We start from the raw sequence: 16,118 nt of genomic DNA, 5'->3' as shown, positions 1-16,118 counted from the left end.
AGGCGGGGGACCCTCCATAAGGACCTGTGGTGAGAAACGGCTGCCAGGGTCAGGGGCCGCTGCTGCTCTTCCTCCTTCTGCTCCAGACGAGACCTCCAGCAAGTCCAGAACCTAGATATGAGCTGGAAGAGAAGAGAAGCAGCAGCAAATAAATAGTGACTCGATTCACAAGATGCAGGAAGGGGGGGGGAGGGGTTCCATAGCAGGCACCTACTTTCTCATCACCAAACAACAGCCGCCTGTGACAGAATTTGTGTCCCAGGGAAGAGCGGACCACATTTACCTCTCATCCAGCTCTACCCTCCATATAATGAACGTTTTCTTTTTCCTCATGACCTCCTGGGTGGTGTCAGGTACCCCAATTCTTGGAAAAGCCCCTTAGTTAGGTGCTATCAAGTTGGGCTCAATCTTATGGCCTTTCTCTAGCGATTAAGGCTCTCTAAGGGCCCTCCGACTGCATCTACCCACCCGCCTTGTCTCCTCTCTGCCCCTTTGCCTGCTTTCCTCCATGTGGCTAAGGATCCTCCTTTTCCTAGTGCAAGCCCCCCAATCTTCCCGGTTTGGTGGCCCAGAAGGAAAGGGAGCAGCAGGGAAATGTGTATGCATGCGGCCCTGTGCGTGCATGCACAAATGGGTGTGCACACACTGGAGGTGCGTGTGCAAGCATGCACAAGCAGGCCATGTGCGCCCATGGCATGCATGCTGGCACCCGCATGCATGCGCAAATGGGCTGACACACCCATGGTGCGTGCTGTTGCCTGCACGCATGCACAAACAGGCCACTGGTGCCCGCGTGATGGTGGCAGCGGTATTAGCATCCACGTGCATGAGCAAATGGGGCTGCTAGCACCCATGTGGCGGTGTTATCGTGAGGGCAGCTCACCAGCTATTCCCGGGGCCCGGTGGCCTATGGACCGTGGACCATAGGTTGGGGCCCCCTGTCCTAGAGCGTGATCTGCTTAGGATACGCGCCCAAGTTGTTTTCACTTTTCCTGCATATCCTCTCTTCAGCTACCTTTGAGCCCACCAAGACAAAACTACCCACCATCTTCATTTGTCATCACCAATAATTATTGTTGAGATTACTCAGGTTTTAAATTTGTACAGAGGCATAAAAATGATCTCTAATAACAACCCTTAACAGATCAGTTGCAATCTGTAATTTGTCCCCCCCCCCTCCTTTCCAAGTTTCTTGCATCGCAGAAAAAAAATTCAACACCACAATTATACCCTTTCCAGGATAAAGGCTGAGGCCAACCTAGATGCAGCAGGGAAACCAGGCAGGCTCACCGTGACTCGGTGCTGCTGACAAGCCAAGTTTCTCCCGACTTGCTTGAGGGAACCCTCCCGGACGTTCCTCCGCCAGACGCGAAACCCACAACTCTGTGGAAAGTGAAAGAACTGACTTCCAGACGTAGGGAAGGTGCATCTCTGGAACAGCCTTCCCTTTGCGTCATGTGTGAAAACACAACTGGTGAGGCCAAAAGAAGCAGGCACGACGCTGCAATGGAGTGCGCATGGGTGTCCTGAGCACAGAGCCTGGGAAATCTTCCCAGTTTACTCGAGCTGCAAGGGCCCAAGACTGCTAGCCGTGGGATAACAGCCTGCGGAGTAGAACCTGCGCTCTTCCAGCCTGGGCCTTTGGCTGCCTGGGCGAGAGCAGGCAAAGCAGCTCTTCCTGCTCAGAAGCCACCAGCAGGATGCCGAAGCCTCGGGCCTTTTCCAGGAGAAGCCACAAAGCTCTTACCAGCAGGTGGTGGTGATGGTGGCTTTGAGCCAGCCGGTAACGCTCTGCTTCTTCAGCACGCAACGCCACATCTAATGGATGGGTTAAGAAATGCAGCAGACCGGACTGACTGCAGTTGTTTATCACTCAAAGGAGGAATCCAACGTTTCAGAAGATTAAATGGTGGGGCTCAAGCATTGTTTCGTCTTATCCTCATCGTCCAAACAGGATGGACGCCTCAGTCACTGTCCGAGTTAGGGACAGTCTTGGGACTCCTAGTGCAGCGGTCCCCAACCTTCCTGGCTCCACGGACTGGTGGCAGCAGCAGTGGCGGCAGCGGGATGGTTTCATGCATGCAACCCAGATGCAAATGAATCTTTGCACACTCGCCTGCCACTTGCCTGGCCTGGTTCCCAATAGGCTTTGGACTGGTATAGTGGTCTGCAGACTGGGGGTTGGGGACCCCTGTTCTAATGTATTTATTACACGGGATTCCAGGCAATTTGCACCAAAAATAAAAGCAGCAGTAAGATCACGCGATTTATCTCAGAAGGCCCCCCGCTCCATCACACCAACAGCCCCAGTGCCTTTCCAGCACCCTGAAAGGCTAACCGGGAAGGTGCCCGGTAGACCTGGGGGAGGGGACTCCTCACACAGACCAGACTCTCCAGTGTGCCTCCTGCAGGTGTGCACTAGCCAAGCCGATTCTATGAAGGCTCTCTGGAGCCAAGCCGCATGGGCTTTGTGCTTGTCTTTGCATACAACTTTCCTTCACGTACATTCCTACTTTATTGTTTGTTTATTAAATGTATTTGCCCTCATCTCACCACAAGGATTAAGGTTAACTCCTAATATAAATTTCCAATTTTTCTAAATGAATCTTGTTTTTATTATCCAACCGAAGGATTGTTTGCTTCTGTAAACCATTAACCCAGACCTCCTTTTCAAAAGTAGCTCACAAACAAATGTGGGGCTTTGTGGGGATCCTGCCCAGAAAGGGGGGGGGTCCCTGTTCCCCGCCCCGGGCCGCCCCCGGCAGCAAGAGAGCCCCGGAGTGGATACAGAGCTTCCACTGAGCAAAAGCCCTTCGCAAAGCTGTGCCAGCCGCCTGCTGGGCATGATGCTCCGACTGCTTCTTGTGCTTCCACACCAGTTGCCAGGCCGAGAAGTGCCAGTGGAGTAGCCGGGCGTGATGGTGCTGCAAAGCCAGCCCTAGGAAGAGAGAAGGACAGGCGGTCGGGGGGAAGGCAGGCACTGGAGATGCTCCGATGCAGGGAGCCCTCGACTTGCTACCACAGTTGAGCCCAAAACATCTCTTGCTAAGTGAGATGGTTGTTAAGTGAGACAGTTAAGCGTATTGTGCCCCGTTTTACAACCTTTCTTGCCACAGTTGTTAAGTGAATCACTACAGTTGTTAAGTTAGTAACAGGGTTGTTAAGTAAATCTGGCTTCCCCATTGACTTTGCTGGTCAGAAGGCCACAAAAGCGGAACGCCTGATTCAAGGACACGGCAGCTATCACAAATAGGAGCCAGTTGCCAAGCGTCCAAATTTTGATCACGTGGCCGGGGAGAGGCTGCAACGGTTGGAAGAGTGAAAAAGGGTCATAAGTCACTATATTCAGTGACGTTGTAACACTGAACGGTCACTAAATGAACTGTTGTAATTTGAGACTCCCTGCACCAATCAGGAGAGGGATGTGTTCATCTATGAATCCTGGAGTGAAAAGCAGCGTTCATATACTGCCAACTGTTCAAAAGGATCAGCTGCCCTAAAACGCTCAACCAACTGTCCACCCGGCCGTGTGTGGGGACGATAAACTTCCACAATCCCTTTCATTGACACCTCCATCCCTGTTCTTGGCCTGGAGAACCTCCTCCATTAGGGTCGCCTGCCCCAGCCCACCAGGCCGTGCCTTGTAACCCTCCCGTCTGGGATGCCCCCCCCCACACACTTGCCATGCCGGAGAAAGGGCTTCTTTTGGGGCACTCACGGCTACTGCGCTGCTTCTCCCTCCGCTGGTCCACGTACTGGAGCCAGGACTTCAAGGCCTTCCGCATCGCCCAGTGCTGCAAGCGCCTCGCTGCCCAGCCGGCTGTTGCCATTTCCCGCTGGAGTTGTACGTAGAGGGCCTTCCATCGCAGCCAGGCCTGACGACAGGAGTAACCGGAGAGGCGGTAAGGTCAAATTGAAGCTGACCAACCAGGCCACTGCGCTCATTCCACAAAACCCCGGGGTCCTAGGGTGTGGGAGCTCAGCCTTTCCTGCTGGGTCCAAAGTCCATGAAGGTTCTGGACTCACGCGAAGTTCCACGCTGTGCGCCCACTGACGGAGGGCCTGGGACTCCATCCCACGGTAAACCTGACTCTGGCACCATCGCTTCTGCCACAACCCCCAGGAGAGCCTGCTTGAAACAGAAGAGCCCCAGCTCAGAACGCAACTTCCGTCCTGGAGAAGAGATTTGCAGATGTCATGGGTGCTGCAAAGTTAGAGCGTCATCTCTTGAGTTCACAAAGCTGGGGGGGGGCTCCATTAGGCCATGAAGCCCCTTTTCTTCCTGCCAAACTCAACTAAACAATTCCCATCACCAAGAAGGAGCTGACTTGTCCCGCTTCCTCCCAACCAAACGGCAGGTGATCCTCGACTTACGACGGTCCGTCGGTTGATCATTCAAAGTTACAACGGCACTGAAAAAAGTGACTTATGACCATTTTTCACATTCAGGACCACTCAGCACCCCCAGGGTCACGTGATCAAAATTTGGATGCTTGGCAACTGGCATGTATTTGTGACAGTTGCAGTGTCCCAGGATCATGGGATCACTTTTTGTGATCCTCTGACAAGCAAAGTCAGTGGGGAAGCCGGATTCCCCTCACAAACCGTGTTACTAACTGAACAACTGCAGTGATTCACTTAACAGCTGCGGCAAGAAAGGTTGTAAAATGGGGCAAAACTTACTTAACTGTCTCACTTAGCAACAGAAAGTTTGGGCTCAGTTGTGGCTGTAAGACCTGAATCCCAACTTCGCCGTCTCTTGGGCCTCTGGAATGTAGCCCCTCCCTCCTGGGAATCCAGACTACAGTCCACCACACCCAGCCCCCCAGCCCTCCCGCGGCCCCCGAGTTCTCACCGCAGGACGCTCTGCTGCCGGAAGTGCAGAGCCTCCCCGAGCATCCGGTGCTTCATCCTGCAGAGCTGGAGGTAGCTCAGCCAACGCCGCCATGTCTGGAGGGTCTTCTGCTTGGTGGCTGCGGAAGATGGTCGGCAAAGTCATTAGGACAAAGAATATTGGTTAGGTTCACGCGTTATGCTAAGCTACGCTTTAACCACAGTTTGTTAATCAAAGTTTGGCTCACCAAACACGTAAGCCAAGACCAAGCAAACTGTATCATGGTTTAGTTAAGTCAAGCCTGCCTTTATTTTGATAAAATGTGATTTTTCGTTCCCTTGCAGAACACGGTCCTAGGAGGAGCAAAGCCCAGCAGGTGAACCGGTGACACAGACGAGGGCAGAATCTCCAGCATCCCAACTGAAGAAACAGTGGATGAAGCGGGCAATAAGCGGGCAAGGAAGCAGATGAGGGCCAGGAGAGGCGGGAGGCTCTCTTCTTGGCACCCAGTGCAGCTGCTGCAGAGGGAGACCCATTTGGGGAGACAGACGCATCAGGGAAGAACGAGGGTCAGCCCAACCCAGATGCACATACCAGGTTTCCTGATCTACAAAGAGTTTATTTATTTATGAGACTTATATACCGCTTTAAGTGCAAGCACTCTCTAAGCAGTGTACACCAGTAAGCAATGTATATATATATATATATTTACATTGCCCCCAACAATCTGGGTCTTCATTTTACCTACCCCGGAAGGATGGAAGGCTGAGTCAACCTTGAGCCGGTGAGATTTGAACCGCTGACCTGCTGAACACAGTCAGCTAAAGTGGCCTGCAGTACTGCACTCTAACTGCTGCACCACCTCGGCTCTTGGTTCCTGGATCATGAGGGTCTTTTGAAGCAACAAGGTGTTTGATTAAGAATCTCAGCCTCCCCATCAAGCAGGGGATGGGAAAAGAGGCACCAGAGAGGCCAGTGGCGATACACAAACACTGTCCCTCTTTTGCAAAGGACTCTGGAGGAAGAGAGACCCTGTGGCCCTTCTTAATACACCATGCTAATGAAGCCAAACTCCTTCTGCTTTCACTGCTCTTTGCATCAGCTGTTTCCATAACAGTTGAACGCCTGAACTATGGTTCTGAAAGGGCAGAAGGAACTCACTGACCTTCGGGGGAGAACTTAGCCATGGCCCAAGATGGCAAAGTGGAAACTGGATCCCAGCTTTGTACCAAATTTCTACACTGCCCATCTCGCCTAAGTCATTCTGGGCAGTTTACAGCAATGTAGTAAAATCACATAAGCACGTGGATAAAAGCACAGATTAAAAAGAGTCAAAATAAAAACCAAAAGTAGAGAGCAACAGTTTCCGGTTGCCCAGTCTTTCCCAGGAGCAGCAGAGATACTTCCAGGAAAGGCGGGGGAAAAGCCCTGCGCCTTCCATCCCATCGCCCCCCCCCCCCCAGCAGAGGAGCAGCAGTTGTGAGTCAGGAGGAGAAAACTCCCCTGGCCCAGAAGCATCTCCAGAGGTTGGGGGAGGTTCTGTGGGTGCAGCCACCAAGCAGGGCCCCTGCTCTGGGAAAGCAGCCCATCGGGAGAGACCTTCCCATCCAATGGCACACCATCCGGAAGGGGATCCCCAGGCCTTTCTGCAGATAGAACGCCAGATTTGCACTCGGCTTGTAACAGGGCAGCTTTCCTTTTTTTAACGAAAGGAATTTTTTAAAAAGCAGCCCAGCAAGAGAAGGAACTGGGTGGGCACAAGCATGAAGGGGCACATGGGGGGGGGCACCTTGAGCTCATCTCCCCCCACGCTCCTTCTGAGAGTTGAGCCCCAGTCCTCGCTCCCTTGCCCTGCCCTGCCCTGCCCTGCCCTGCCCAGCCCAGCCCAGCCCAGCCCAGCCTTTCTCACCATGGGCCGCTGCAATACGGTAGGCGAGCTTCCTCGCTCGTCGCTGGAACAGGTAGGATCTCCAAGCCTGAAAGACTTTGTGGTAAAGAAAATACCTGAGCAATTGAGAAGAGAACGCTGGGTCAGCAGCCGGTTGCATCAGGTTACAGTACAATACAGTATGTGCTGAAGGGATTTCTGCAAATGCTTTCATATCCAACGCTTCTTGGTAAAAAAAAAAAACTATTTTATATAAATCTCTCTCTCTCCTCTCTCTGTCTCTCTCTCTCTCTCTTCAGATACTTTGTAAAAATGCTCAGAGTATTTCTTTTTCTTTCTTGTTTTAAAGAAACTTCATGGGCAACTTTTGGGAGGTTGAGGGCCCCCAAAATTAGCCGTAGGGAGTGGACGACAGGACGACAAAGCTAAGCGGGAGGAAGCCTTCATGGAAGGGGCTGAATTTCCATTTCTCCAGGTGGGCATGAGAAGAGTGATATTTTTCAGTGCTGGAAAAATGAGAATATACCATCAGAGGAAGAAGTAATAAGAAAAATCCTGGACTGTGCTGAGATGGACAAATTAACAAAAGAGATAAAAGAAAAGGAAGACACAGAGTATTATATAATATGGAACAAGTTGTATGTCTGGCTGGAGGCTAGAAATAATAGAGAATAAATATGGAAAGGTCAAAAATGAAAATATGTGTATAATAATGTATAATAATAATAATATGAATTATTCTTAGTAAGAAATAGAACATGAAGGAAGAAAAATGTAAATAAGAAATAACGGGGCTATCAGGACAAATATTCTAAAGAAGAATAAGGGGGAAATGTAAATAATAGATTACCGTTACGCAATTGCTGTTAAAAAAAGGAGGAGTATATATTGTACGTGTGTTACATTTTGCTTTGCTTTGTTTTGTCTTGTTGGTTAAAAATAAAAATTAAAAAAAAAAGAGAAGAGTGATGTTTTTAATAAATTTGGTCTCTGTTACAGTTTAACCAACAGATTCCATACATTTCCTTTTTCGAAAGAACAGGAAACTGGGATTTCCAGGGAAAGAATGGCAAAGTGGCTCCACTAAAAGAGGAACAGATGAGAGTGGTGGAATGAAAAGCTGGGGAGTAGGCAGGCTCGTCGTAATTTCTCCCGTGGCAAGGAGAGGCCTGGAGATCACCCACATGTGCCCCAGACAACTGCTCCCCATGAGGAGACTGTAAGACAGCGGACTCTTGTGGGCTTAGGGCTCTTGCTCACGTGGTCAGTGCCCTCAAAAGGACACAGAGTTTGTTTGCATGCTTCCTTTTTTCATCACTTTTGGGAATTAATTTTTCAGTTATTAGGAATCTTTAGATCAACCAATTTTTCAGCACCTGCTCAGTTTCCTTCAATCCCTAGCAAAAGAAATTTGAAATACAAGGACCAATTTTTTCCTGGAATAAACAGCAAAAATGTGATCAAATTTTGGGTTGAGAAAATTACAAATGGACTAAGGGTCTACATCAGCGGGTCCCAACCTTTTTATATGGCGACCCCCGGTCACATGGACGCGCCGCGCATGCGCGGCGTGCCGCACATGCGCGCCGCCGCCCCCTGAGGGGGAAAAATGGCGGATCGCGTTGTTTGGCGACCCCCGTAAAATGGTCGTTCGACCCCAAATGGGGTCGCTACCCATAGGTTGAGAACCGCTGGTCTACATAAACTGGAAAAGATTTTGGAATTAATCAGAATACTTGCCATGGGAAAATATCTTTGTTTTAATTTTTTTTTAATGATAGGTACTTCGAAGATTGGACACTAGAGGGAGCCAGAAGGAACTAAAACAACTTAAGGAGAGCACTTAACTAATACAGGATGAAACAAAATATTTTAACATTGGAGATTGGACACTAACTATGGTTTAACATTTCAATATATTATTTCATACTAGACAACCCATGATCTATTGGCCATTGTTTCAGAGATATTCCTTACCAGATTCCTCAATAACTTCAACAATGACAAGACTTCTAATGGGCTGCCCTCACTGGAAAAATTGGCATCTATTCAAAGATGCATCTGGCTTGAAAACAGTCTACGGCTGAACTGGGCAGCACAAACATCAGCATAGGAAATGTTTGATGACGTGCTGTATTATGTCATAAACTGCTTGATCATTTTTAACGTCATAAAGTGTTTTATAAAATTTGCCAAATTTCAATTCCATGGGAGTCACTGGTCTCAGATTTTTGACACATTCTGTAAGTTAGCCCATTTGAGGTATCTTGGTTGAAAAATTGTTGCCCAACGATGCAACAATTTGTCTTGTTAAAGGTTATAGGAACAAGAATCTTAGTAGAATATGGATTTTGCTTTATCTTCAGAGATCCAGAAGATAAATGTTAAATAGATGGAAACTAAACACAGATAAACAGCTCTAAGCTGGTCTGCCTGGCTCAAGATAGTTTAGGATCTAAATTATAGCTAGCATGCATCATGGTTTAGTGCAATGTCTGAACAGAACCATTTCTTTTTTTTTTTTAAGCTAGGATGCAGGAAATTCAAAATAAGTTTGGGAAATGAAAGCAATTTTCTAACAGCCTCAAATGGATTCCTGGCCCAAAGAATAGGGTGGCATCAGAACGCCTCTTGCACAGACCTGTAATGGCAGTCAGCTCTGACAGTAAACTTCCATTCTCTGCAAAGAACCCACCATTCCTCCTTCCACTCTCCAAAGGTTTTCTGCAGCGTTTTCCGAACAAAATAGGCCCTACACAGAGATGACAATGAAAACACACCAAACACCAGTATAGTGTGTGCTCCGGGGCATCCAAAGCACATCTGGAGCTAATCAGACATTTGAGAGAACTGCCTGCATCCTCTCCTGGACCCTCCAATCAGCCCATTCGCCCTATGGAAGGCTGGGGGGGGGGGGAGGCAAATTCAGCTAAGCCAGGAAGCCCTCTGGTCCTGGCAAAGCCCTCCGCATCCAGATCTCCAGCCCTCTGCTCAACGCAAACACAGTATCTAACGTATGTCCACCTACAAGAGCAGAAGTGGTAGAAATAGAGAAATGCATTTTAGGAAAATGTGGCCCTGCGGGCTGGCTTACTGCTGGGGGGAGGGAGCAGAGAAGCAGCTTTTCTTTCTCAGCACCACAGCTGAGACCAATGGATGGGACCCTCTTCCACAGACCGGCCTGGGTCTCTTGTGCTAAAGAGGGGAGGGGCTCCTTTCTGGACAACACAAAGCAGCCAAGAAACACCTGGCTGGAAGTCACAACCCAGGACCAGGGGCCCTCCACCAATCTGGGGGGGGGCCTAAAAAGAAGCATCTGGAGTACAAAAAAATTATGAGATTCTTTCTTTTCATTCTTTCAAACGGATGGATGGTTTGGAAAAAAGATCCCTAGAGGGATGCAGGACTCTGGCGGTCTCTCCTTCAGCAGAAAAGCTCTCCCAAAACTGGACCAAATTTGATGGGGGAAAAGCCGGCAGAAGAAATCTGGAAACAGTCTGGATGGGGCCAGGAAACTGAAGGGCAAAAAAAGTCCAGGAAGCCCCCACACCTGGTCATCGGGGGGGGGGGGGACAGTTGGGCAGCATCTCAGAGTGTCAGCAGCCACTGAATTCTAAGCCCCCCCCCCCGCTTCCTTCTCAGTTACATGATCCAGACCAGAGCGCTTTCTCAGCAGCTGGAAAGATTTCCAGGCTGTCCCTAAAGCAGTGTTTCTCAACCTTGACCATTTTAAGGCATGTGGACTTCAACTCCCAGAATTCCACAGCCAGCAATGCTGGCTGTGGAATTCTGGGAGTTGAAGTCCACATGCCTTAAAATGGTCAAGGTTGAGAAACACTGCCCTTAAAGGCACATTCTGCCCCTAAGGCCACATTTTCCTAAAATGCATTTCTCTATTTCTACTACTACTGCTCCTGTGGATGGACATACGTTAGATATTGTGTTTGCGTTGGAGCAGGGGGCTGGAACATCAGAAGAAAAAGAAACTTCAACCGAGGCCTTCAGGACTAGACACTTGTGCCCCGTTGAGTCCTCCTTTCAGAGAGTCCTGGTGGCGCAGTGGTTAGAATGCAGCACTGCAGGCTTAATTCTGCTGACTGCCGGCTGCCAGCAGTCGGCAGTTCGAGTCTCACTGGCTCAAGGTTGACTCAGCCTTCCATGCTCCTGAGGTCGGTAAAATGAGGAGCCAGATTGTTAGGGGGCAACAGGCTGACTCTGTAAACCGCTTAGAGCAGTGGTTCTCAACCTGTGGGTCAGGACCCCATTTGGGGTCGAACGACCATTTCACGGGGGTCGCCAAACAACGCAGTCCGCCATTTTTTTCCCCCTTTCCTTAGCTGTGCTACTCCCTTTTATTCTATTGGCTTTTGAAAGCCAATAGAATAGACTCTCTTGAATAGAGTCTAATTCTATTGGCCTTCAAAAGCCAATAGGAATTGTCCAGGCTGTCTCTGCCCTGCTGAGCCCGCCAAAAGTCCCCTTCTGCAAACGGTGCTGCACCAGTTGAGTAGTCCTCGACCTATGACCGGTTGAGTAGTCCTCGACTTACAACCGGTTGGGGGTCGCGGCATTAAAAAGGTTGAGAGCCACTGGCTTAAAGAGAGCTTTAAAGCACTGTGAAGCGGAATCTAAGTCTAAGGGCTATTTCTTCTGCTCTATTCCTTACCGGATTCCTCAAAGCCTTCAACAGTGACCGGACTTCTAACGTCCTGCCTTTACTAGGAATGTTGGGAGACCTTCAGGGATGGATCTGTACTGAAAACAGCCAGCCTATGGCTGAACTGGACAGCACAAACATCAGCACAGGAAATGTTTGATGTTGTATTATGTCACAAACTGCTTTATGATGTTTATGTCATAAATGTTTTTATGACTGCCAAACTTCTATTCATGGGTCATGGGTCAGGAATTTTGGACACATTTTGTAAGTTAGCCTAGATCAAAAGTGGTTCCCTCACGATGCCATTTTGTCCAGTTAAAGGTTATGGGAATGAGAGTTTTAGTAGCATATAATCACTCCTGACCATTATTTTTTGTATGCAAACATCTTGGAGCCAAAAGCTTACCTGGCCTTGGACGGCAGGACTCTTCCAAATGTCCTCTTCTTCCACAGATAAAAAAATTTCCTTGCCAGGTGCCTAGGAAACAAAGGGAGACAGCAACACTTCTGGACAGGCTTTTCTTCTCTAAAAACCTTTGCCCCAATCCTCCCTAGATAAACTCTGTCAGCTCTCCATATCAAGCCTATTTTTTAAGATATTCCATTTTCTCTAACAGAGTCATGGGAGCTACAAAGAAGAGCTGAAGTGGGGGTGGGAAATGGAGTTTCCATGAAAGCTGGCTGCTTATTCTTTAGCTGTTCAAAACATTCTGAGTTTGGCATTCCATATCCAGATGCTCAAGAATGCTAAACAATTCTGTCAAATCACAGAAGCCAATAGCCATTTTAAAAAAGTGCCATCTATTTACAGAAATAGATTAAATGGAATCAGACCCCCCAGGCCCTTAGATGATAAACCTGCCTGAGATGGCCATAGAAGCTCTCTTCTGTGGTGGCTTTAAGCATCCTTTTGAGAAGATCAGCAAGAGGAAGCAGTTTTATTTGACTATAAAACTCCTTTTGCTTCTAGAGGTGCAGGATAACATAACTAATACCTGATTCACACCCTGCACTGACTAATTTGCTTAGCATCTTATATGAAGCCACTCAATGTGATTTGTAATTGAAATGGCTTAATTTAAACTGCACCTGATTACACAAAACATGGTTGAACATGCTGGCTTTGAACTATAACATATACAACTAACTATAGTTAAACCACTTTCAGTTGATTGCAGTAAATGGATCCCACCAGGGTGCTTTAGAATAGAATAATAGAATAGAATAGAGCTGGAAGAGACCTTGGAGGTCTTCTAGTCCAGCCCCCTGCTCAAGCAGGGGAACCTATACCAGTGTTTCTCAACCTCAGCAATTTTAAGATGTGTGGACTTCAACTCCCAGGATTCTCCAGCCAGCATGCTGGCTGAGGAATTCTGGGACTTGAGGTCCACAAATCATAAAGTTGTTGAGGTTGAGAAACACTGACCTATACCATCTCAGCCTGTCTAGCCTCTTCTTGAAAATCTCCAGTGATGGAGCGCCCACCATTTCTGGAAATAAACTGTTCCACTGGTTGATTGTCCTCACTGTCAGGAAGTCTGGCTTGGCAGCAGCTTGTACAAAAAAATGCTTAAAGTTTTTTTTAATTTTCTTTTGAAACCCTCAAACGCAAAATAGCATTCATGTCTGTTAAAACAATTTGTGACACTTACTAAGAAATGCTTTCATAATGAAGAAGTTGGTTTAGATCAGGGGTGTTTAGATCTTGTTAACTTTAAGACTTATGGACTTCAACTCCCATGGCTGGCTGGGGAATTCTGGGAGTTGAAGTCCACAAGACTTAAAGTTACTAAGGTTGCACACCCCTGGTTTAGATACAAAAAGATCCTTTCTAAGTCATACTTTCTCTGAACTTCTGCTATTGGGATGTACCCTTCTATGTATTCCTGTTACTGTGACTTATGCTTGAAGCATAAATGACTGAAAGATGCTAACCAGGTGGACAAAGCAGGAGACACGTTTCAAAAGTCATCCTTCAAGCCCTAATTCTTGCATACACATGCCATTTCTAATAGGTCATTCAGGGCAGCAACCCAAATTTCATTCTTACCTAATACGAAGTTCTTTCAACCTCCCACCTCGGTTCCAGGTATACGTCACACGATATAAGATCCGACAACTCCCACTTTGCCCCGAATTTCTGTTTGGATGAGAAGGTATTGGCTGATGGCCCACACATTCTTTTTGTGGTTTCTGTGCCTTGTGAAACTTTGAACTTTAAAACAAAAACCATAATTGTTATCATTAGAAATATAGTTTAATACTATTTTATACAGATACAGAACAATAATTTCAGAAATGAGTCACATTATCAGAGATCCCACACCCAAAGGCAGGAACAATGGATGGAAACTAATCAAGGAGAGAAGCAACCTACAACTAAGGAGAAATTTCCTGACAGAATAATCAGTGGAACGACTTGCCTCCAGAAGTTGTGAATGTTCCAACACTGGAAGTTTTAAAGAGATTGGACAACCTTTTGTCTGAAATGGTATAGGGTTTCCTGCCTGAGCAGGGGGTTGGACTAGATGACCTCCAAAGTCCCTTTCAACTCTATTGTCATTTCTTCTCAGCACCTTTTCTGCTACAATAGCTCAATTTTCCTGTTTCTAATGTTGACAGAATTTGCAGATAATCAGGCTTCTTTAAACCAACCTGCCTGAAATTCAGGCTCCACATAATTTAATGCTAAGATAGACATAACAGCTATTCCTCAACTTATGACTGCAATAGAGCCTGTCCATCATGGTCACATTTATGACAATCATTAAAACAAGTCAATCAAGTGACTGGTCTGTTTTATGACCTGTTTTGCTAAGGTCATTAGCAAATGCTATGGTCATTAAACAAACCTGTTTTACTATGGGCGTGGTTTTGCCAAACACTAGAAGTGCCAAGTTTTGGGAAAACCATCATAAAATATGGTCACGTGACCAGGGGATACTGCAAATGGATTAAAGGAAGCCTTATTGCCCAGTACCTGAAGTTTGGTCACATGACCATGGGGAGGATCCAAAATTCGAATCTGGGTTGTAATTAGCCCCAAAGTAGGTCTGTCATAAATGATCAGTTGTAAGTCAAGGACTACCTTAGAAGTAATGGGTCTCTTGATGTTAAAAAGGATTTGTACTCCAATGCAGACTGAAAGCAACTGCTGGGTTCCCTAAACTAGTCAAACCAAATCCAAACAAACCACACTATAGCTTAGTAAAATATGCAAACCTAGAGAATATTTCTAAGTTTGTAAAGTTTCTATAGTGGGCCACTACGGCCCCCTAATGACCTGGGGATTTCAACTCCCAGAATTCCTGAGCCAGCAAGAGAGTGGAACCAAAGGCTCAACTTAGTCAATACAAAAGCAATTATTACACAAATGTAACACAAGACATTTTGTACAATTCTGCAAAAATGCATTCAGATAGTGGAGCGGGAGGGAGTTTGGCAGACAAAACAGGAGGAGAAGCCAAATGTAAAAGCTACCAGTCCCTCAACATTTTCTTCCAGTGAAATCACTACAGGTCGTCCTCACTTACCAACTGCAATTTGGTCACTAAGCCATGTGGTCGTCAAGCGAAACACCTGTGACTGCACCCTACTAATGATTTCAGTTGCATTCCAATCATTAAGGACACCATCCTCTGTTTGCGACTTGTGACGTCCTGCCGGCTTCCTCTCCACTGACTGATCGGGGGAAGCCGCTGCCAAGTGGGGATCATGAGGCCAGGGGTGGGCAGTTCAACCACCGGCTGCAAATCTTTGTTTTCCTCGCAGGGGTCATTTTGAGCGGCCGGTAAGCAAGAACTGCCTGCACGGCTAAATCTCCATGCAATGCCTGGACAGAAGCCCGGCGTCGCTTTTCCCCCAGCCCGGCTGCTCTTTCCCACGAGCCAGTTTTTCTTTGCCATTCAGCCGTTTTCAGACCCCTTAAGAATGAATACCCAGCCGCGGATTCCCCTCCACAAGCAGCCATTCCTCTCCCCTCGTCCCCGCCACCCAGGCGAGCGCAGCCGGCCCTTCCTTCTCACCTGCCGCGGCCCTTCCTCTCCATCGGACGCCGTTCCCGTCCCGGGGGAGCCCCGGGTTTCTAGAGGGTCGCAGGGAAAAAGAGGAGAGCCGTTAGTCCCGAGTCCGCACGTCCAAACGACCCTTCCGCGCCCGCCCTCGCCGGCTTGGCGCGGCGAGAGTTCTCTGGGCGTACGCAGAGTGCGCCCTGGAGGGTCGCCTGATTCGCCCCCGGCAAGACGCCCGAGGGGCCACGCCGGGCAAGACCCTGGCGCCCCTTCAACCCGAAAAAGCCCGAGGTGGCCCACAAACCCCCGTCGGGCGAGCGCCTGCAGCCGCCCCGGGGGACGCGCTGGGCTGCGGGGAAGGAGCGGGCTCTGACCCGCGGGGAGTCTTCGCGCCGGAGGAGCGCGGTCCCAACGCGGCCGCCGTCCGTTCGCGTGAGGCTCCGCCTTTTCGGATTGTCCTCAGCAGGCTGCCTTCAAGTTCGCCTGAAGGACCCTTTCCGCGCCCCCTCGCCACGACAGTCACCGGACGACTGCCACGTACATCTCCTTGCCGACGCAGCTGCCAAACACTGCTTCTCAAGGTCGCGCTCCGCGTTTTGAGGCGACAATCGCCGGAAAGCCAAGTTTTTCCGTCAGGCGCGCGCGGGGGCCACCTCTAGCGCAGGCTGTCGGAAGAAGGGCGCCGTTTGCGCGCGCGCGCGCGCGGCGGGAGGCGGGCAGGGACAG

The 16,118-nt window shown here is 48.6% G+C and overlaps 1 protein-coding gene across 10 annotated transcripts in view; it reads right to left on the bottom strand.

Moving 5' to 3' along the window:
* Positions 1-16,118, bottom strand: part of SFI1 (SFI1 centrin binding protein) — a 42,749-nt gene that overhangs the window by 26,154 nt on the left and 477 nt on the right. For 2 of the 10 annotated variants that reach the window (XM_039321144.1, XM_039321149.1), the window contains exons 1-13: positions 15,697-15,924; positions 15,408-15,466; positions 13,433-13,597; positions 11,789-11,860; positions 9,364-9,474; positions 6,744-6,838; positions 4,856-4,973; positions 4,027-4,129; positions 3,719-3,875; positions 2,789-2,938; positions 1,748-1,818; positions 1,291-1,383; positions 25-122 (exon numbers count right to left, since the gene is read on the bottom strand). In XM_039321144.1, the coding sequence (XP_039177078.1) occupies positions 25-122; positions 1,291-1,383; positions 1,748-1,818; positions 2,789-2,938; positions 3,719-3,875; positions 4,027-4,129; positions 4,856-4,973; positions 6,744-6,838; positions 9,364-9,474; positions 11,789-11,860; positions 13,433-13,597; positions 15,408-15,430 (1,256 nt within the window). In that variant the 5' untranslated portion in view covers positions 15,431-15,466; positions 15,697-15,924. The other 8 variants (XM_039321150.1, XM_039321145.1, XM_039321151.1 and 5 more) reach the window with 8 other exon arrangements.

Source organism: Crotalus tigris, unplaced genomic scaffold, assembly GCF_016545835.1.
Source record: "Crotalus tigris isolate CLP2741 ecotype Arizona unplaced genomic scaffold, ASM1654583v1 scf7180000023720.1715460, whole genome shotgun sequence".
Lineage (NCBI taxonomy): Eukaryota > Metazoa > Chordata > Lepidosauria > Squamata > Viperidae > Crotalus > Crotalus tigris.
The sequence above is the reverse complement of the archived record's forward strand: the minus strand, read 5'-3'. Positions and strand labels throughout refer to the sequence as shown.